At 43.6% G+C, this 23,037-nt stretch overlaps 2 protein-coding genes across 2 annotated transcripts in view; one reads left to right on the top strand and one right to left on the bottom strand.

Moving 5' to 3' along the window:
• The window catches only part of FAT3 (FAT atypical cadherin 3), a 615,042-nt gene extending 594,464 nt beyond the window's left edge, over positions 1-20,578 (bottom strand). Inside the window, 1 exon segment of the mRNA XM_046684612.1 lies at positions 20,438-20,578. The gene's annotated coding sequence lies outside the window, so the exon portion shown is untranslated.
• LOC124225564 (basic salivary proline-rich protein 1-like) lies at positions 20,306-21,856 on the top strand. The gene is made up of 3 exons (XM_046638239.1): positions 20,306-20,447; positions 20,707-21,174; positions 21,267-21,856. The coding sequence occupies exons 1-3, from the start codon at positions 20,306-20,308 to the stop codon at positions 21,854-21,856; spliced, it is 1,200 nt and encodes a 399-aa protein (XP_046494195.1).
• The last annotated feature ends 1,181 nt before the right edge of the window (positions 21,857-23,037 follow it).

Raw genomic sequence — 23,037 nt, 5'->3', positions numbered from 1 at the left:
TTTACATATTATTAGTATTTAATTTAGTAAAGTTATCACCTACATGAGCTTGCATTTTTTAATGGAAAGGGATCCAGTTCCTTTTCAGAAGGTAATGTGAAATCAGAAGCATGAATAGAAAAGAAAAGTGAGCCCAAATATTTTACAACAGACAGGCTTCCTCCAAGAGGTCAGCCATAATGCAGGCTTGAAGTCACCAGCAAATGTTCAGCAATGCCTAACAACTAGGAACGCCTGGTTAAGAGGAAGACTCGCTCTCTCTTTTTATACAGGAAATTGGAAAATGACTCCTTTCTGATTTGCAATGGAAAGTCATAGACGTTTAAGTTACCAGAGAGGTACCCTACATGTTTATAATCTTTCTTCAAACTTCTGCCAGCTGGAAAAAATGAGGAAAGAGAGAGTGAAAATGTTTGGTGAATTACTTCAGTGGTCACAGAAGAGGTATGTCACTCCTGGCAAGGATTGGGGGGCCCTACAAAATCAACAGAGAAGACAGGGTTTCGAGACTCAGCAGGGTCCCAAAGGCTGAGGCAGGTGGAGGATCACCTGTCCCTGCTTTGGCAAGAGCTTTCTCCCCTCCTGCCAGCATCTTACGTGACTTCAAGGTCTATGCTGCTAACGTACCCAACATATGCACCTCAATTCCTGACAATGCTCCCCTCAACTCTACTTCAGAGCCTAATGCCCCTGCCACACCCAGACTTCTGTCATTCCTCGGAATTGCCACGTGTCTGAAATCACTAAGAAATCCCCACATCTCTAATAATTTCCAATCCTCTCAACTCGCTCACATCTCCCTCTAAACCTACTCTTCATCTTCACCAAGACTTCATTCAACCTGTGACATGTGTACCATTCTTGGTTTCATTTCCTTCTCCACTTAGTTTTCCTGAATACTGCCATTCATGGGCATCTTCAGTTCTATCGGTTCATGCCCTTCTTACTCATACCTCTTGACATCCTGCAATTCTGAATAACTCCTCCATCTGTTTTGTTCTTTACAGTTCCCAGGTTGCTATGGCCTATAGGAAAGTTCCATATAACAGGGTGATGTATATGCACTAATAAATGAGCTCCAATCCCAGCACAGCCCTCAATGCTGCCTCGTAAATGTGGTACTTACCTTTGATGTACTCTCTGCCTCATTGCCTACTCCAAACCTTCACCGATTTCCTTAAAATTCCTACTTTTTCCACCATCTCGTCACTCTAGCCTAGCTTCCAACTTTTCCAAGGCAATCAGTCGGGAACTCCCTTACGTTCCTTCCTCTGAAAGGAGTGGCCCTCACCCATCCTTGTCTTAGAGGAAGTACTTCCCCTGGTCCAGTCCCAGGAGCAATCTCTGCAGGCTCTCTTCATCCCTTGCCATGCCGCGTCTTTTGAGAACTTTTCTCCCTTAATTATGTCTTATCTCTTGTATGTTCAGAACACGCGACACAACTCCTGGGGCACCACTTTCTTAGGAGACAGCGTGTTCGCAGCCCAGGCTCCTGTTTCTACTAGCCCTTTCCTCTCTGCTTATAAAAATACCTGTTTTCCTTTTATCCTCATAAAAATCTTCCTGGACCCAACTTTCCCCTTAGGCTTCAGCCCCAACCCTCTCCTTGTCTTCATTGCCAAACTTCAAGAGCATTCAAAATGTGCTGCCTCCACCTCTTCCTTCACTTCAGCCCATGCCATCTGGCAGGCTTCCCTCCCCACCACTCTATTCAACCTGCTCAGTCAACGGGCGTCATTTCATCCTAACTGCCAAATCCAAGGGCCTCTTTGAGCATTCACCCACTCCCACATCCTTAATTGCCCAGTGACAGGAGATGTGTGTGACTCATGCTTTCATTCTTGAAAATCTCTGATTCCTTGGCTGTGGGAATACTCCCCTCCCCTGGATCTTCCACCGTTGCTCAGATTGCTCTTTCTCTGGTTCCTTTTCCTCTGCCCAGTTCTTAAAACTGGATGTCCTCAACTCTCACCTGTTCTCACCCTAGAATAGGAGCTGCAAACCACTACCAGCCCATTGGCCAAATTGGGCCAATTGCCTGATTTTATAAATAAAATTTTATTGAAACATAGCAATACTCCGTTTACATATCATCGAGGGCTGCTCTCAAGCTACAAAGGCAGAGTTGAGTAGTTCTAACAGACACAGTAGGGCCTACAAAGACTAAATATTTCTTATCTGGCTCTTCATATAAAGCGTTTGCCAATCCCTTTCTGGAGAGTCTACACAGTGGCTCCCAAAGTGTGGTCTCAGATCAGCAGTACGGACATTATCAGGGAACTTGTTGGAAACGCAAACAATGAGGCCTACTTCAAGTCTCCTAAATCAGAAATTATGGGGTAGGGCACAGGAATCTATGTTTTACAAACCCTCCAGGTGATTCTGATGCTCACTACAGTTTGAAAACCATTGGTCTACACAATGACCCTGGACAATCTCCAGGGCTTCAAGTATCACCAATACATGTGGTGGTGACTCTTGAATCAAGCTTTATTGTGCTTTAAATTAATATTTTCAACTAACTACCATATATTTCTACCTGGAGGCTCATTCAGTCATTCAACAAACAATTTCTCAACACTCTCTATAGGATACGTTGCGATCTGTACAGGAGTTGAGTTGCCAGATAAAAATACAGCTCATGCAATACTGGAGACATATTTATGCTAAAGAATTGTTCCTTGTTTTTCTGAAATTCAAATTTAACTGGGGATCTGTATTTTTATTTACTTAATTCACCAATCCTCTGCAGGGGCTGTGAAGTGAACATGAAAGAATTTAAACCCCAAAGTAGCACAGAGTTCAATCAAGGAGCCAATGATATAAACACCGTACAAAACAATAGGATCATCTCAAAATCTCACATTTCAAAAATCTCCCTCTCCCTTTCCTGTGTCAGTTAATAGCTGCAAAGTCTTTTGGGGCTAAGCTACTTCAAAGGCCTCTTTTAAATATCCAAAAACAGGGATTCTGATCCTGGAGTTGACGGAAAAGTGGTATGGCATAGAAGGGCATTCTCATCAAGTGTGCATGAGAAAAGGATGGCAAAATGAATCATAATGGAACGATAAGAAAAATATTAAATACACTTGGCTGCTCATTGATCTTTATCAATTTATTCATCTTCATCTTTATATTTCGTAAGATATATTGAGCAGTAGCATAGCCCGAAGCTTATTATTTTAAGGTATTTTAATAAAGATGGGGTCCACTGTTTAAAAAATGATACCCAGTGAAAAGGTCATGGTTTGGAATCTAGATCTAAAATTAAAGTCCATGGCTTGTGATTCAGACTCCAGACCACAAACCAAAGCACTGTGGCTCATCTGGCAGCATTTTAGCCTATTAGCATTTTACCCTACTCTTCACCATTGGGTTTGCAAACACAGATGACAACAGGGAGTGTAAAGCATTCTATGAACCAGCATCCTTTGTAACAGGAAAATAGATTTCTGAAACGATGCATCGGGTAGGATGCAAAATGTTTGACCTATGAATTTTTTTTTTTAATTTTCTGACAGTTTTCTATTTAGGAAAAAGAGACAATTTCTTAAAACAGGGCAGAATTTTTTTTTTAATTAAAGCTTCAAGCAAAGAACATTTCAATCTAACTCATTTTTAAAGCTTTCCCCAAAAGTCCCCAAAGAAAACGAGCTGCTATTATAATTCACCCATGCCTGAACACATTCCATGGAATCATCTGCGGTAATGGAAACAATGAGAGCAGAGACAACTGAAATTCAGATTTTATCTAATTTTAGCGAATACATAGTCTTTAACTTTGTCTCCTCTTTTCGTTTTAATCAATATTGGTTGATTTCAATTCAACAGGTCTGATAACTCAACATCTGGTTTAGCTGGAGAAAGGAAGACAAATAGAGAAGAGGCAGCTGCCTGGTACCAGAATAATCTGCAAATTGAATATAACTATTCCCCGATTTTAAATTTCTAACATTGTTTTAGTAAATTCAAATTTACAACTCAGAAATGATATTTGTTTGTTTACAAAAGAATAACTTATAGAGTTTAAGTGAAAAAATTTCAGCACAAATTTTTTTTACAAAACACACCGCCAACAATTACACATTCTGTTTCCTAGAAAACACCTACTGTATGAAGTAAGATTTCCTTCTAACTGTTCCTTGAACAAATAAAAATTTCCAGGCTAGATCAGGAGCATCAAGGTGAGAAAGTTGACTCTTCAAATGGTAAATTGGGGGAAATAAGCCACCCTCAGCTCCTATATCGGGATGTACAGGCACTGAACGAGGGTCCTGCTTTCACAGGTGACTGTAAGATTCAGATCGGAAACCAGTTCCCTGGTGAGTTCAGAAAGAACACTTCTGTGTCCAAACTGGCAGAGCACCTCCACTGCAGCAATACCACTTTCCACTCCTTCATGGTTACCTGTAGGCCTTATCTCATTCCCACACCTTAAGTTCCTTCAGGTCAAGAAGAGTGCTGTCTTATCGCCTTGACCCTCCCAGCATCCAGCCAGATGAGAGCCTCTGTATAACAGGGTCACCATGAATACTTACGAGCCAGTGAAGACCAGTCTAGGAAGTGGGGAGCCACCAAAAAAGGTGGTTCTAGGCTTGCCTTGGAAATTACACTTAACTGGCTTTTCAAATATTGTTCCATTATTTTAACTGCTAGTAGTTTTCTACTGGCCCTGATCAAAATCATGAAGGAGTAATGCCTCTCTCAGTAGAATTCGAGATAACCTGTCATTATCAGATGTCTGAGCAGTCCTTCACTCCAGTAGGCAGTCAGATAAGACACTTTTAGAAAGGTACTGGTTTATAAAAGGCCGAAGTATCATCTTTAAAAAGAAAATTGTATTTGACTCAATACCCTAATCCAGACATGCCTTCTTAATCCTTGAAAAGAAGCAAATCCACATTCTAGAATTCTCCATGTTCAACACAAAGTTACTCAAATCACCCCTCCTATCAATGTCATCATTCCAATCCTTAACGTGTAGGAGACCGTAGTGTAAGATCAGTGTTCTTCTCCACAGTTCGGAAGCTTTCTTTCTTATACCAAGTGCAATGTATGCTTTCTTTCAGTTAGCAGTTATTTTAGCCAAGATCTCAGAAGAAACTCAGCGTCTAGACAGCTCTGCATCTGTGTGAGAGTAAAGAAAATCCACCGTACTGAAATAATCTCTAAGAGAATAATTACTTAATGAGTTAACCATTTAAAATACGGCCTGTTGCTCAAACTGCAAAAGCCTCATTCAAAATGGAATTAAAAGAGAAATGGGTCATACTTTTATATTTTTTTTTAAAAAATAACCTATCATACTAGTGAATTAAAAATACCCTTTAACCAAGCAAATGAAACACCGCAATAATCTGCACTCATTAAAGGTAGTTGGTTCTTACTGAATTAAAATCAGATTCCACCATCTTCAGTAACTGCTTACTGTTAACACATCTGTTAAATCAGATGAAATCAAATATGAATTGCGGACAATTAAATTTAAAATAGCTATTACATGAACATTTACCAGCACAGACACACATTTTTCTATGAAATATTTGCAAGAACTTGTCACAGATGCAAGTGAATAAAACCTCTTTCTGAAAATATGGTACTTAGCAATGATAAAAATACTTTCAGACAGCCAAGGAAACACATCACAAATGAGCCTTCCCAATACGGTCTTGGCATACAAACAAATGTATCTTGCAAATATGAGTGCTGGGTTTCCTGAGGTACCACAGTGCTGAAACAGACGAAGATGTAAAGAGGTCCCTGAAATGAAAACGTCTACTAAAGAAGGAGCTGTTAAGCTCAGCAGCCTCAAATAGCAGGCTCAAAGCCAACAAAGAGTTAAACACCTAGGCTGGCTCAGTAATGAATGCTTGGTAAGTTTGGCCAAGGAATATCAAGTAGATACTGGGGCTGGAGCAACTGCTAAAGGGATGACCTCCTTGAATCTCATTTGCACAGCAATGAGATGTCACAAAGGCATTAAGTCTGAAACTGCAATGCTGTTTCTAATCCATGCTTTATTTTGTTGTGACATTAAGCAAACTGCTTTTTAAAGAAAAACAGAAATGATTCTAGCAATGCAGGGCTGGGGGGTGGGGAAGTGGGGACAAGTATGGATTATAAAATAGACTGGAAAACAGCTATGCAAAGAGGCACTGAGTCACTCTGGGAGCAAAACCAGCTGAAAAGAACAATGAAATAGTAACTTTCAAGGATATTTCCAAAGGGATACCAGGTAAGTAAGTTGTTGGCTTTTGTCAACTGATAGATGTTACTTGGGCCAAGAATAATGCACGTCTCCTCAAACAGACAAAACAATATGTCAACAAAATGAGCCAAACTCTTTCAAAGTGGATCTGTTACAGCCTTAGGCTGTTGCCTGTAAAGATGCTAAAACCTTCAATTACAGTTTGGGGTTTGTTTTTGTTTTGTCTTAAGGAATTGCGCTTGCAAGTACTATTATCATTAGCTACGACTAAAGGAGAATGAGGGCTTTTTCTTCTGCCATTGAGGAATGCAACTTCTTTCTAATACACTGAATTAAATTACACGTACAGCCAAAGCAGCAAAAGGACAACGAAAACAGCACTGAAGTCAAGCTTTTGTGTTAAAGCAGTTACAAACTGAAAGGGAATTCAAAGAAACCTTGAATACTCAAGCTCTACCTATATTAAAAAAAAAAAGGAAAATACTTTCAAGATTCAAATGTCACAAGTTCATTTCTCTCCCAGAGCCTTATGCATCAAATTCAAACCCAGTCACAGTGCAATTAAATCAAAACAAAACAAAACAAAAAAACCTCCTCTATGATTCTTGACCATGCAACTTTTCCAGTTACGGTTGTTTCAATGCAGTAATTACCAAAGAACATAAAGATTTTTACTCATTTCTGTCATAAAGACAGGCAAAATAAAGTGAACTTTTAACAGCTGTTACTCAAATTCCTGAACCACCTTTCTAAAGGCATAAAAAATAACTCTCTTACTTTGTGATTTTGACAGAACCTCAAGTTATTCACTAGACCATAGGAATTTACTTCGGGCAATGAAATTAATATTTTAGTAAGTCTGCTTCCATGAAACAGGAAGCCTTTTAGTAATGACCTTGGACTGAATAATGAGAAAAGCAAGAAGAGTGGGGTACAAAGCCAGAGGGTAATTGTGATTCAAAGATTCTTTTATGCAAATAAGACCCCTAATCAGGCTAATGCAATTTTCCACATTTTATCTTCCATCTTTTTATTTACATTTAGCTGAGAAGCCAAAGAAAGAAAACAGCAGATTTCCAACTTCTTGATCCAACCTGCCCTGTGCAAGCAGAACCATGGAGAATTCCATGACCGTCACTTGGAATCTAACAGTCCTCTCCCAGGGGTAACATGACGCTAACTCAGAACATCCCAACAATTCTGAAGTTAGCTCCAGCAAGCGGTAAACTACTCAGGCACCGTGCAATAACCCACATTTACTGGGCACTGATTAACTTTTCCACTTCCTTCTATGTTATCAGACTAGACTGGGAGCAAAAAGTCATCATACTATTTGTTCCTGTGGTCATTACTATTATCCAAATAATGTAGGGCAGCATGGTTCTGTGCCTGCTTCTCAAACTTGGGTTAACAGCAGTTAATCAATGCTACTTAAAGCTCCTGGATAAACAAAGATGAAAAATCATGGGGGAGTTTGAGCACCTTTCCCATCTCTAACACCCCCAGGCCACTGAAAATAAGCATGCAATCTAAGTAAAAACTACACTTGCCATGGAAACAAAATTTCATTATAGGTTCCCCAGATTGCCACCTCTGACTCTCTCTACATGGAAATTCCAGAGGTGTCCTGGAGGATATGCTTGGAGCAACTTTTAAATGGGTCAATTTTAATTAAAGATTTTGGGGAGAAAATTTAAGTATTTGATAATTAGGTAATTTAAAATCTTATTTCACATTTAAGCAAACACATTATGGAATAGACTATAAATGTGGCATAAATTTTTGGGAAAAAAATACTCAGCCCCCAAAGAAATCTGACTGGTGCTCATGGCCTCTCTCTGGGCTCCACCACCATGAGACCACCCTCCTCTTCAGGTATGGGGATTTGTGTGGTTACGTTTGAGAAGTCCTGGTTTTCAACAAGAGCTGTGGGTTCAAGTCCCAGTCCTGCCAATTAAGGTCTGTGACCTTGGTTCAATTCCTAACCATATCTTTGTCACCTGTGAAATGATGGTGCTAATATCCACCTCCTAGAACACAGGTGATGCCGGAACAAACGTACATAGGCAAAGAGCCTGACTCAGGAGATGCTCAATAAATCTTAGCCATTTTCTTCTCCCCCATCACATTCCCCTTTTCCTATTTGTTATTCAGGATCTCAGATCATAATGATGCTTGGACCATCAAACATCATCTAAAACTTCTCGAAGATGCCAAATCATTCTAGCATCCAAAACCTATACAACATCTCATTTGTTCATCTAGTCACTGATCATCTATTTTGAGGCAGGCACTGTCTATGAATGAAAGGGCTCAGGAGGCAACAAAGGGTGTGCAAATACACTATTCCAGGCCATCATTTCACAGATGAAGTGTTTTCTGTGGCATCAAATCACTACAAAGCCTTCCCAGTTGGGGGAAAGAGGGAAGCAACGACAAAACATGCTGCAATTCCGGGTAATTCCAGTGTAGCTGAATGTTCTCACCAGTGTTCACCAGGATACTGGGGTCCCAATTCAGTTCTCATCAGGGATTTTAATAATAACCAAAAGCGATTAGTGAGGCCAAGAAACAGAAATGAAAAGCCCCCAGACCCAAACAAAGAAAGCTTCCAGCAGCAAAGAGCCACCAAGAAGAAACTGCTGGAAGTTGGTCAGTAGCACTTCATGGATGCAGCCTGCCCATTTACTCTCTTTCCAGTTCAGTGGCAACAGCGATCACACCATTTAGACTCAGCACTCACAGACTGCTCCAGGCTGCCCGGAAATCTGCATGGAAGCAAAGGATCAAAATGCCTTTTCATCTGAAGAATTAACTCTCTGCCTTTTTAATTACTCTCAATTACTTTCCCACTATTTATGAGGATTTGTTTTTTTGCATAACAAAATCCAACTCTAATCAATATATGCAGTATATCCCAGCTGATTAGTGTAATTCTTGCTCCACCATGATGCTGGAGTTGTGCCAGCCTTACCTAGCACACAATTAAATGTCTGGTAATGCCTGCTGCTACCCAGCAGGCCTCATGAGTTAATAGGGAAAAAACGGGATTCACATTTGCCTCCACCCACCCGTAAGTGCCCTCCTCTCTCTCATCTGCGTGTAGACACGTACAAAGTGCTCCTGGAGAAATAAAGGCCTGGAGCCATCACAGAAACCTAAAAGGCGCAGGAGCATAGGAAAAAGACCTCCCAAGTCTAACTCATCACCTTCTCATTTCAGTAAATCCTTCCAGAAATAAGGTATCACCCTTCCCACCGCCTATTCCATACTGAACTGTGAGCTCATTCTGAGTACAAAAAAGATTCAGGGATCCATACTCACCTAAATCCACTATTATGAATTATGTTCAGTGTACCTTCAAGCCAATTTTCAATAAACACAAATCACTTAATAAGAAATTAAGAGCATTACACATTTCTCATGCTTCCATGGATTTGGTGTTAATGAGATTTTGTTTGTTAAGCTCACAGAATGACAAAGTGTCTAAAAGACAGACACAGCCTTTTCCAATTTCCATTCATTCAAGAAATGGTTATTGAACATTTTTTGTAATATGATATTCCCAAGACACACACCTGTTCACATGTTGATTTTACTGGCCTGCCCCGCAAATAATGCTTTAGTGTAGTATAATTAAAGAAAATAAGATATCTGGAATTTTACAAGACTTGAATTTTAATCCATTCTATTACTAACTTCCAGGTAACTTCATACATTTATTTACATACACATACACTTTACTATGTGCCAGACACTAAACTAGACCCTTAAAGCAAGATTCTCTTGCCCACAATGTTCAAAACTGGGTAAGCAGTACCCCTGGGAATCTCTTTGTCTCAGTATACACTGGAATGGTGTGTTAACTGTAATTCAGTGTAATAATAGTTACAGCACAAGTGTTTGCAAATGATTTAATTTTAAAATATAAGTTAGAAAGGCTCCAAGGACCTTGTAATAACAACATTCTTATATACGTATTCTATGCTTTCCTACCACAGAAAAGACTCAGCACTGAGATGTGCTCCCACCTCCCAATATATTTTACCTTTCACTGTGAACATCAACCTCCACACCTATGTACCATTACATACATAATTCCTCTATCAGGACCTCCATGAAAACAAAGTGGTGCTACTGAAAGATAACCAGACATTTGGATGTATCCAACACACTCTCTCGGTGTCTTCACCACACTAACTGAGAACTCACAGGAAAGATCTGCTAATAGATCAGCCAACTAAGGACCGGAGTATATACGCCTAGAGGATCTTCCCTTAAAGTATAAAATGCAGACCTCAAATATATTCCATTCCACCAATACCAGAATCACAATGCAGTCTTAATACCTGGGGGATAGTTTTCAATATTTGGTCATAGATATTCCACTACGAAAGTCAATGATACGCTACTCAGGTTGAGCATAAACAAACATGGTCATTTGGTTTTAAACATTAAACATCTGTAAGAGCCAACAATAATAAGAGTAGGGATCAAAGATTAATGTTTTGCCACTGTGCCCTGGGAATGATGGGCTATAGCAGGGAAGAGAGACCAGCACAGGTAATTTCATTACATGGAAGCTGGTATTAGGGACCATAATAGTAATACAAACTGTAGTGGGGACCTGAGTGAAGAGATGTGAAAAAGCAATACAGTAGGTAAGGTCTGAGCAAACCTTCAGGATGGCATAGGGCTCCAATTACAGCACCTGGAGAGGGTGGGGAGACAGAAAGGGGCCAAGAAGCACCACGGAGAGCAAAAGGTAGGAGGAGGGATTGCAGAAGGTGAGATGCCCTGAGTGGTGATAAGAGACATCTCTCTGGATGTTCCAAAGCCTGGGAGGAGGATGATCCTATTTATTATCTTTACAAAAGAGCTAATATTGCCAGAGGTGTAATTCTGGGCGGAGACTGGCCTGAGCCTACTGCCCAGAAGCTCTTAAGCTTTAACACTTGTTCAACCTCTCCATAAACGGGGTGGAGATTTCCATCCTCTCCACCTCCAGGCCCATTCCTCCGTCTTCCCCTTTTAGCTTCTCCTCTGATGCTTCTCCACAAAGCAGTGCTGAGGGAGAAAGTCAAACTCTAACTTTCAGCTCATCACATATCTGAAAGAAAATATGTTTCCCATATGCATACACTCTTGCCTCTCTTTGAGAAATGTGATGTACAAAATAGTTAAAAAACAGATAAATTCAGGAGAAGCAAAATATTCTTTACTTCACAAAAGAGCGTGCCACAGGATCTGCTTCAACGGTGAGTTTTCCCTAATTGAATGCATTTCAAATGTGATTTGCTTTGAAAAATGGGATTTACACTCACATTTAAAAACATATCTACTGTATAAGAGCAATCTCGGCTTATTCACTTTGATTATTATAATAACCACTGATGAGCTGCAGGAAATTGGCAAATCTCATAAAGTACCAGTATCTCCCTCTTTCTCTTGGGAGAAGAAGTATATGTTATTAATTCTACCTATTTAACAGAAATATAGAGAGTATAAATTGAACAGACTGTGTGCATTGCTGAATACAACTTGGGAATAAAGTGATTAATGTAAATAATTATACATACAAAATCTGCACTTCCAAAGTTAAAAGAAGATTATCTAATTATTGGATAATTCAAGGAGACCTAGGAAATTGATTTGGCAATAAAATATGTTTTCGTCTTCCATTTCCCAATCAACTGCCTAGATTGCATAATTTCCTCAATGGAGTAGTTGTCTCCTGAATACAAATGGAAGACATTATTGTCCCATTGTTAATCCAGGGACTTCCAAGCAGATGATGTCACTTCATCTCAATAAAAGATGCTGGCGCCATCTTTCTGACTTAGGGTCACACGTGTATTATGTCCTTTTCTGGGCCTATCTAGGTAAACATAATCCAACTGAGACAGCTAATTTTTGAAGGGTCAGGCATCACATTTATTTAATAATAAGCTCCATGTAAAGTCAGTCAAAGGTAATAAGAGCACTCAATGTATTTTTGCCAACAATGACACGGATTTGAAGAACCCAGCACAGGTCATCAGAAAGACTAACAATGTAATGTGTACTTAGTTCACCCAGACTGTGAATGATCTGCTATGTCTACAGGAAAGATGGAATGCTAGATTACTTTAAACAGCTCCTAGTTAGAGAATATACCTATGAAGATGAGGAATTAAGAAATCTTACAAAACTGGCTGTTCACATAATGCCAGTAGGGTAGGCAGCTAAAATTTAAACTGTAAAGAGGTGGTGACAAATTCTCAAGGATTCCGTGAGCTGTGTTTCTCCCTTCGTCACTTGTTGTCAACATTCTCAAGTTATTTCTTTACTAATCGTGGTACTTTCAAGAATTCATAATCATCCAATGCAGTTAAAAAATATATATATCCCACAATGAGGATATTAAAAAAGAAAGAATTTCCCAATCTCCTATATGAAGGGAAATTTTTCTCATGCCAACAATCTGGAGTAAAAAGGATTTCTATCACTAAACCATCAACCATAAAACTGAAAAGGACTCGGAGAAATGCAGATTTAAGTGTAAACTCTGCTAGCAGATAAATATAATATAGAGCTAATAGTTATAAGGAAAAAATTAATCTCACAAATTACTTTTAAACTGCTAGAGCAAAAATTCCACTGTAATAGTTTTACTCCAGAATCCTTGATTTTCAATAGTAAGAAGGCTTGTCTGATGTTTTGATGACAATTCATAAAGTTAGGAAATATCATGTGCTCACTCTCTGGGAACAGCCATCAATGGGAGAAGCAACACCAACCTAACCAGCTGCAAAGTCAAAAAGAAGCACACATCACGGAAGTCAAGAAGCACAAAATGGCAAATGGTCAAGTTCCAACAGCTAAAATGATGCAAGACATTATGAGCTTTTAACGAGTGAAACATGCCATGAGAAAGAGACCTTCTGTCAATAAATCTAAATCCTGGTTCACTAATTAAAACATCTAATACTGCATGTGAATATGTAGACACCAGACTTCAACATTTCTTAATTATATTCAATTCCAGGAATATTTTTCCATTTAATTGACATTCTGAAATGCCTTTATAATCTTATCAGATAGGTACCAAATTCTCAAAGGAGATTACTGTACACTTCTGAATTCTGATTCATCTGATTGAAACTGTTACTATGAAACTTTGGGGTTTGTTTTGAAATGTGGGAAAGATTCACACCTCACTCTCTCCATAACTCCGGCAATGGTAAAGTTGTCTGCATTTGGCCCACTTTCATGTGTACATTTCTTTGTGGTGAGGCTCTCTATAGCCAGGCCAACCTGATGAAACCGTAGCTACCAACTCCAGCCTGGCATGAGACCGTGCCACACGAATCACATAACACACTGTCCAGCCAATCACAGGACCAACCGCCATCATTTAGCCACCACCTAGAGCCAAACAGAGAGTTTCAAACCACAGTCTTCAGAATAGACTTTAGATGCTGAAAATATTAATCACACACTTACACTTAAAAAAAATGTCATTTGTAATAGATGCTCTAGATTTCAAAAAAGATCAAGCTACCCCCTCCCAAGATATAGCCTCATTTTGCTTTTGAAGAAAACACACACGCGTGTGCACACAGTGTTTATCTGAAAGAAAAAAATGACATTTATACTGTCATTAAGCACATTTGTCACTAGATTTAATCTGCATTATCTGGCAAGCTTTCAGATATTTACAAGTGAAGTAATGTTCAATGATATTTAGTAGCATTAATAATTTGGAGTTTCTTTCTAAATGTGAAACATAATAGCTGCTCTAGGGTACTCACTTTTTAACCTTCCCACGATACTGAAAAGGCTATAATTTTTGTCAGATAGTTTGGGATTTAATTTAGTTGAAGTCCCGAAGTTACCATTAAACTTCCAGTTAACCTTTCATATCTATGCCTCACTCAACAGCGGGGCTTATCTCTGACATCTCAAAAAAGAAAAGAAAAGAAATACAAAAATAACTGAAATATTATTTGCCACTGCGTTGCAAAGGACATGTACAAGCAAGTCATGGTGACCATCCAAGGTGAACGTTTTGGCCTTTTCACCCACATTCCGGAACCAAGCATTACTAAGTGTACCATTTACTTGACTTTTTTTTTCAATGTTAAAAAGCAAGCAACAGACCTGAAAGCTGAATTCCCAAAGGACAGAACACGAGAGTTCTCTGTGCCAAAGCTAACTCTGACATTCATAAGTAAGCCGAAAACACGGAACTAAGAATAGCCAACTACATCAGTCTGTAAGGAAAGAAGTTTCTTCTAGCACATGCCAGAAGCATGCCTGCCCAACGGAGTAGGTTCCCTCCACCTCCAACATTAAATAGCGCTGTGGGGTTTTTAAGTGTACCCATCTTTAGCCACAACTGGACTCTAAGCTCTTTGAGGACATGGTTCATTTTTTTATGCCACACATCTCTTGTAATCCCTACAAATTAAAAGAGAGTGGAGTCAATATTGATGGATGACATTGAGCCCATCCCCCAAATTCAGAATTACATTAAAAAAAACACCCCAGAGCAAGAGTCCAAGATGAAAAGAGGAAGAATTTCCGTTTGTGGAAATGCTTGAAACCTTCCAAATTTCCTTTACCAGCTCCTGGAGAAGGAAGTGAAGAGTGAAACAGGATAAATCCACATCAGGCAACAGAAGGAATGCTAACAACTGGCAAAACTGAGACCCCAAAATGCAGGAGCATGGAAGCCCTGAACCTTCCTAGCCACCTCCTTCAGGGCCAGTGCAGCTCAACTTCAACCCAGAATGGAGTTTGTGGGGGGGTTACATCCACAGCAGGAGAATGCAGAGCACATGTTCTTGATTTTCATTCAAATTCCCTGAGGTCTGGAGCTCTGGATAGGAGGGAACTCTCGTTCCAGATCTGATGCACAACCTACCCAGTGAAATCTGCTGTGAGGCTTTAAAACTTTAAAAATAAAGACGCCGGGTCCTACCCCCAGAGATTCTGATTTAAATGGTCTGGATGCAACTTGTGCATCAGTTGTTTTAAAAGCTTCTGGGTGATTCTAAAGTTCAGTCAAGCTTGAGAACTCTGCTTTAGGATCATTTTGGGGAGCTTGGGGTGGTGTGAGAAGCCCCACAGAGTTAACTGTTGAATAATAATAGGTAGTGCCATAAACACCCATTAAATATTATTGAAACGGCAAAAATAAATGATTCTTTAAAGGATCCCCCAAAAGGCAGATAATTTGTACCAGTACTTTTTAGATACCACCAATAGTCAATCGAAAAAGCCAGAATTGCTGAAGTAACCACTAGAAGCCACAGTGTGTGCATGGGTATGCAGGGGAGGCAGTGGGGCATGCAGACACACCTGCATTCAGGCTCCCAGACACATTTAAAATGCCTAAAGGTTCTCTTTGAAGTTGGGAGGAGGCACAAAAAGATAATGGAGAAAAGGGCCTGAATAAATTCTGGTGTCTTCCCAAAATATTGAATAATATTCCAACAGCCTATTTGGCCTGTTCCATGAGTATGTTCTCCCAAAAAGAAGCCCTGTCCTAAAGGACTGAAAGATTCGCTTAATTTTGTAGTGTCTTGCCTACATTAGGGTTTCACAAAGAATTATCACATTGGATTATATTCACTTTATATTTCTCCTAAAAGTTTACTTCAGCTCAAGTTAATTTCTCCCTTCTCCTCTAGGACCCTGTTCAGTGACATTCTTTTGTCAATTAACAGATATGGCCATGCATTGATTTCTAATTTGCACACATGGGTATCTCCCATCTTCCCAAACAAGCACATAAAAGCAAAAGTTATATTTTACTTTTACAAAGGATGTATCTGAATCCTGCCCACTGCCTTGCAAAGGGAGGTACGTTCAGTAAATATTACTGGAAAGAAATTTAAAAGAAATGAAATTTTTAAAGAGATCAAAGAAATAAAGAAAAAGAAAATAGAAAAAAGCAAAAACTAAAAGTGAAGCCTTTTGTATGTGAGTGAGGAAGATTGGCCCTGAGCTGCCCTCTGTGCCAATCTTCCTCTTATTTTTTTTATGTGGGATGCTGCCACAGTGCAGCTTGATGAGCAACTCTAGGTCCGCACCCAGGATTGGAACCTGCGAACCCCGGGCCACAGAAGCAGAGCATATGAACTTAACCACTATGGCTGCCAGGCTGGCCCCCTGAAGCTTTCTTTTTTTTTTTTTTAAGAAAGGAAAGGATTTTAAATTCCATGTGATTTTACAGAATAAAAACCGACGGATAAATTTAAGACATACAAGGGCAAGAGTTAATTAAACAAATTTCCTTTATTAAATAGAGACTATAATCCTGAAAGATCAGAAAGGTGCAATACTAAAATCTGTTCAAGGATGCCTCTCAAGGTCCCCTGTACAATTTTCCTGTCCAAGCAAGGCAGCCTTCTGCTGAAGCATTGTCTAAAGAAGGACAATCCCACACTCCTCCTCATACCTCCTCCCAGGCCTCCACATTCATTTATCTATCCAGTGAAAGAAGTGACACACTTTGATTACATGAAGAATTTGATCATTAAGTTTTGAAATCTGTTCTCTATTTTCTCTGATCATCATCATGCCAGCAAACCCATTCTCAAACTTTCACCCCTTCTACTTAATACAAAAATAACTCAGTTCTAGAATAGGCTAAAATCAAAAGTAACCTGGGATTGCCATTCCAATCCAGAACTACTAGAATGGTCATTTGTCACTGTTACATGTAACTGAGAGCCTATTTTGGTAGCCGCTAAACAAGTGTTAAATATGTTCTCAATAAATTCAATCTGGGACATTAAACTGAATCTTTTTGTTTTTCTATATTAAAGGAAAGGCAAGCTTTCCTAAAATTATTCTTTGGAAGAAATTTGAGGAAAAGGAGGCAATGTAAACAAAGAAAGAAGAAAACTTATTAAAGGAATACTCTTTAAGTGAGAGAAAAATCGCTAAGCTTGAGAAGCCCATAGAATCAAATTGTCCCAAACAAAGAAAAGATACCTACTCTCAGGGTCTCCACAGAGGAAGTCACCTAAGCCACAAATATTTATTTGTGCCTATTAGGCAGTAGGCACTGTGGTCACCCTCAAGAGGACAGCCTATAAAACCTAGACCCAAGCCCCACATAAAGTAGAAAGGTGCTCACAACGACATATTCAACAATCAGAGATTGAAAAATGTTTCAGAAAATGTTATCAAGAAGCAATATTCACAGGGGTTGTGTTTCTTTATTTTTTTTAAGACTATGCATATCTGGGGAAATCAGGGGCTCTCTTGTCTGCAGGAAGGAAGCGGGCAGGAGACATGTCTTTCCCTCTAGGTCTGTCAAATACTTTTTTTTTTACATTTTCATTCCTCCCTGGTGTTTGTCACAATCAGCAAAAACAACAGTTCATCAATAGTCCTTCCCAGCTATCAACGGAAATCAATCCAAATGGATGTGCCAATCAATCCACTTGGCACACCTGATCCCATCAGACGATCCCCACTCCATGCTCCTGCAGAAGGTAAAAACCTAGGAATGACCCACAATGGAAGAAACTAACATCCCCAGTATTATCCTTTCCCTCCTGTCCCAAAGGAAAAAGCCAACCCACCAGTCAAGTGGACAGATGTGAGGTATCACTGAATGCCACACCCAGCTCCACAAATGGTAAGATAAAGCAGCTCGTTCGTCCTATTTGCATTATGAGCTATTAATATAACATAACAACACAACAGCCATGGGGAGTGCTCCTCAGAGCAGCCGGTAATGAGTAAATATCCTCTCCTTGCTGGAACTGCCTACTTCTTTCTATTTGACATAATTCATCAGCCGGATTAGAGCAGGTCATTCTGCAGTGTATGAAGAAAGCAAGGATGATAACACAACCTGACACATCAAAATGTTATGCAAGCAGCCTGAAGAGCTGCTGCCTTACAAAAAGCCGTGAGCAGGCAAAATAACCATATAGCATACAGGTCAGTGGGCATCCACTCAGTTTATTGCTACTCATTTCACTTTTGAGTAGCTCAGCACAACAGTAATTGCTAGTTAACACATAGACTGGGCACTGACGATTAAAAAAAAAAATCCCCCAAATGACTCTGCCAGGATCTAGAATAAATAAAATTTGAAAAAAGGGGGGCGGGGCTTGATAGCCAGTCACTGGTCAACAAACACTGGCTGTGAAAATCCTGCAGCTACAAGAGATGGAGCCAGCCCAGCAGCTGACCGATTTCTGATCTCTGAGCCAGCTGCCTTTCATGTGGAGTTCTCTGTGTGGCTCAGATATGAAGACATTATAAGTGGACAGTTCTGGGAACTTTCTTTTCCCAGTGCACGGTGCATAGAAACTGGCCCCAGTACCATTCATTGTCCAAGTTCCAAAAAGGCAACAAGGATTCATGATTAAACATTAGCATTTGGTTTGATGCTGAGACAACTCTTCTCCTTGTAAAATGTTAAAAACCCTTCCCCCACTCCAACCCTATCAGAAAAAAAGCACATCAAAGCGCGAACATTATCATGCATTTTTTGTCTTTGTCTTTTGGCGCCCTGGTTTTCTTGGCTGTCCTTTATTCTCTCACTGCTCAACTGCTCCAATTTAGGAATAAGAACTCAAAAAAAAAAAACAAAAGCAGGAGCAGTTGACTCCGTGCAATTTTCAGGATTCTGCAGAATCTCAATCTCTCAATCTCTTCTCCCTCCTCCTCTCACTCAATCCCCTCCCTTCCTTTCCTTCTCAGATTCAAATGGCCACGTCACAAAACAGGACAACGTTCAAGCGTTAGATAAACGTTAAGAGAAGTTCAGTGCCTGCCGTTGGAGGCGAAATCTGGACGCTCTTTGATCCACACTGAGAAGTGGGCACCGCAGTCCTCAATTCCTAGATCGCGGGCTTCCCCCATTCCACCGCCTGAATTTGCCGCCTGGATCAGGCGCAAAGTCGTCTGCAGTCTTTTTGGCTGGTTCTCAGTCTCTGCATTTATTTTAACTCGGCCCCGGTGCAATCAGAGAATCTAATCCTAGCAACAAAGCCAGGAGCACAAATCCACCGTGATGAACTGGTCGGCCTGCTCCCCCGCCCCCTTCCTCCCACTACCCGTGATCGCCTTTGAAAAGACAAGCGTTGGGGCCAGAAAATTAATATGTCCGAGGCGAGGAAGAGAAAAGCGGCGGAATACAAGTGGCTAGGGGTGGTTTGGTTGTCGTTGTTTGTTTATGTGTATCTTTTAAACATCAAGGACCCGTACATATGAACCCAAGCTGGTCAAGTCCCCCGTGGGAGCGTCGCACAGCCCTAGGCGATCCCCAGACAGCTCGCCCCCCCCCGTCTGGCTGGGGCCGGGGTGAGTGGGGGAGGTTCGCGCGGGTTGTCTGACACTTGTAAATGGAAGTGGGATCCAACTTGGAAAACAAACGCGCGGGAGTCTGGGGGCGGGGAGGAGAGGGAGGAGGGGCGAGATGGAGAAAAGACTCTTCAATCCTTAGCCGGATCCGCGCTTCCCTCCCTCCCTCCCGCCGCGGCGGCTGCAGGTTCGCCCAAACCAGAAGCGGAGTCCCAGTGCGCGCGCGGCGGTGGTGGGAAGGAGCCCGGGGCCGAGGCGCCGGCTGTCGGGAAGACGCCGCGAGCCACAGCCACCGACCGCCCACACTCCGGCCGCAGGCGCCTCTTCCTCTTGGGAGCCTCTCCTAGTCCCCCACGGCGACCTCGCCAGCTCTTTGCAGGCTCCCTCCCTGCTCACATCCGCTCCAGGACCACCTTCCAGTGCCTGGCTTGCCCCCATTATTACAAGGAGCTGCAGCCGCAGGATGCCACCACCACCACACACACATCCCGGGAGCGCCCCCTCTTTCCTCTTGTCGCAGGCTACTCGAAAGGCTCCCTTAGCTGGAATCCAAACTCCCGCCACCCCCGCATCCTTGCCCCAAGCGCGCCCCCCACCCCCCAACAAAAGCGGGGCAGGGAAAAGTGAACCATAAAAGTTGCTTTCCGCGAAGCCTAATCATGGTCAATGTTTAACCATCTCGCAAAGCACACGCGACAAAAGTCAGCGGGAGGGAGGAATACAGACCACAGGACAGCTAAAAATACCCAGGTTGACCACCTCGCGCAAGCCGGGGGCCTGATGCACTTTAGCTCAGCGACCCCCACTGGCGGAATCCTGGCGCGCACCGCGCGCCGCGCGAAGACAGTCCCGGCCATCTCGGCTGCCTCCCCGCCCGTGCCCCTCAAACTCCCACTCGGTCCCCGCACTCACGCTGGTCCTGGTGAGGGGAGTCCACCCAGCACGGCGCGAGAAGGGGCCCGGAGGGCAGAACTGGCGCGCTGGTGCATTCCCGCGCCCGCGACCCAAAGGCGGCTATAACGCACACCCAGGACCGTCAGACCCGGGCTGCTTTCTTTTCAAAGACAAGCAACCTTCACGCACGCCCGCCAAAAATCGTGCACTCTCCGGTTTCCCTCTCCCTATCAAGATAGCGGGAAAAGTCCCTCCTCCTGGCACTCCGTAAAAGGCTGTCGCCCCAGCCCGAGAGCCGCTGCCATTCAGTACGTCTCACCCTGCCAATGACCCCCGCAAGCCGGAGTCAAGCGTGAAGTGGACCGCAGGACTGGCTAGTAACCCCTTCCCCTCCTCGGCGAAACTGGAGTCTGGGCTCCCTGCTTCGACCGGCGCCTCGCCAGGAGACGACCCAACTTGCGCCACCGGGTCCACCAAGTGCATCCATAGGCCTCTGAACATTGCCACAGCGCCCGACAGGTACCGGCCACCAACCAGTCTCGCCGCCTGGACCCTCTCATCCACCTGCAGCGGGCACCAGGAGCTCCAGGGGCCCAGGGATGGATGCACTGATCCGCAAGGCCCGCCGCGCCTCCTCCCCAAATCTTCAGCCTTCAAACTTGGCCAACTCTCCAAGCCAACCTCCGGGCTACCGCCGCAGGACCGAGCCTCCCTCCCTCCTTCTTACGGCGGCGACGGCTCGGAGCTCTACCGAGGCAAGAACTTTACAAGGTGAAAAGTTTCCCCCACGCGCTCTGCCGGCTTTCGCCTCCCGGAACCCACCTCTCAGCCCATTTGCACCCGGCAGCTGGAGCTGTGGTCCGGCAGACGCGCTCCAGCCGGTGCGCCCGGCAGCCAAATAATCACGCTAAAAATCCCCCACGCACCCTTGCCTCCGCCGGCGATCCACGGTTCTACCAGGCGCTTCCCCCGTGGTCTTCCTCTCCGGGCGCTCCTGGCCAGGGCGAACCGGCCACCCGGCCGCTGCCGCCGCAGTGCCCGCCGCGCGCTCGCCGGGACCAGAGCCGCGAGCAGAGGCGCTCGGCGCTCGGGACGCCGCCGCCGCCGCGGGGGCTCGCAGGCGGAGGAGGGGAGCCGGGAGGAGGAGAACGGCAGCGGGAGGAGGGGGACGGGGGCGCGAGATCCCGGTCCGCAACCCAGATCACAGCGCAGCCTGCCGGGAGGAGCGCCGGCTCTTGTGGCTGCTCCGAGCTGCCGCCGCCGCCGCTACTGCTCGCCGCCTCGCGGCTCCCAGCTCCCCATCACCGTCGACGCCGACGCACAGCCAAGCCCCTCTCTCGAGTCTCCCCCTCTCGCTTCTCTCGCGCTGTCTCCTCCTCCCAAACCGCGAGCGAAAAGGGCGAGGGGGAGAGAAGCCTCGGCGTCCAGGATGACTAGCGATCTCGGAGTGCGGCGCGGGGGAGAGGGGGCGGGCGAGGAGGGGGAATCTGGGGGAGGCGCGGCGAGCCGTAGGGCGCTCCCGGCGCCGGGCCTGGAAGCCGGACTAATTTTAGAGCTGGAGTCTTCCTCCAGCCGTCTCTCTCGGGGCTCGAGGATAACACCAGCTTGCCTTCCTGCCGCGGGTAGAGCGTGCTGCCGGCTTCAGAATGCTTACATACACCGCTTTCACTCCGACCGGCACCACAGCCCCGCGCAGAGGTCGAGCACGTGCTACTCTCCTAGGACAGAGAAGGAAACTGAGGCACATCGCAGTTAAAATGGCTTATCTAAGATCCCAAGGTTAGTTTGTAGCTTGAAGATTAAATCATCAAATGTTGTGCCTCTTGATTCCAAATGTGCTTCCTAGACTGGGCGCCTACTACTTTCCCCCCCATTTTTGGATCCTGGGGTCATCTGATACTCTTGTGGAGAAGGGGGGGAGTATTAGACTAAAAAGATAATGTGGCGCGTTCTCTTCCCTCCTTCTCTACCCCCAAATCATTTTAAACATTTTTGTCAAATGGAGGAGAGGTACTCTGAAGGGAATGAGTGATTCATTTGGGGCTTCACGATTTGCAACTCCAACCTGTCAGTCCACTTGTTCCAGTAACTTCTGCACCCACACCCCTCCTAGGACTCCCAGACCACAACCCTGCACAGACACTCTTCAGCAGCGGAGCCTTCACTTGTTCCCCGCTCTGTGTAACCTCGCACTTCTGCCTTTCTTCCCCTCAAAGCAGAGAGGCAGTCTTAACACACCCCTGCCCCCCCCCCCCCCCCCCCCCCCCACACTCCTGCCCCCACCACACACACGCAGCAACGCACATCTGTCCCTAAAGCAGGCGCGCAAGCCGGCGCGTTGCCTCGGATGCTTTCTCCCAGGCGGTTTCTCCCCAACTCTCCCATTGGCACAGGGAGAGAGGCGCGCCAGGCCCGCAGATCTATTCTCTGGCACAAATCATTACTGTTTCTGAACCCTGCACTTCTCTTTAGGGAGCCAGGTAGGGGTTAGTACTGGCAGGCTTTGTGCTCAGTTACCAGAGTGAGCCCTTTGAAGAGCTAATTGCCTTTACCTTTCTGTCCTTCCAGCTCCCAGCCCAGGGCCTCTACGCTGTCCCAGCTACACCCTAGCCCCCCCC

Source organism: Equus quagga, chromosome 14, assembly GCF_021613505.1.
Source record: "Equus quagga isolate Etosha38 chromosome 14, UCLA_HA_Equagga_1.0, whole genome shotgun sequence".
NCBI lineage: Eukaryota > Metazoa > Chordata > Mammalia > Perissodactyla > Equidae > Equus > Equus quagga.
This window is presented reverse-complemented; position numbering and strand designations above follow the sequence as displayed.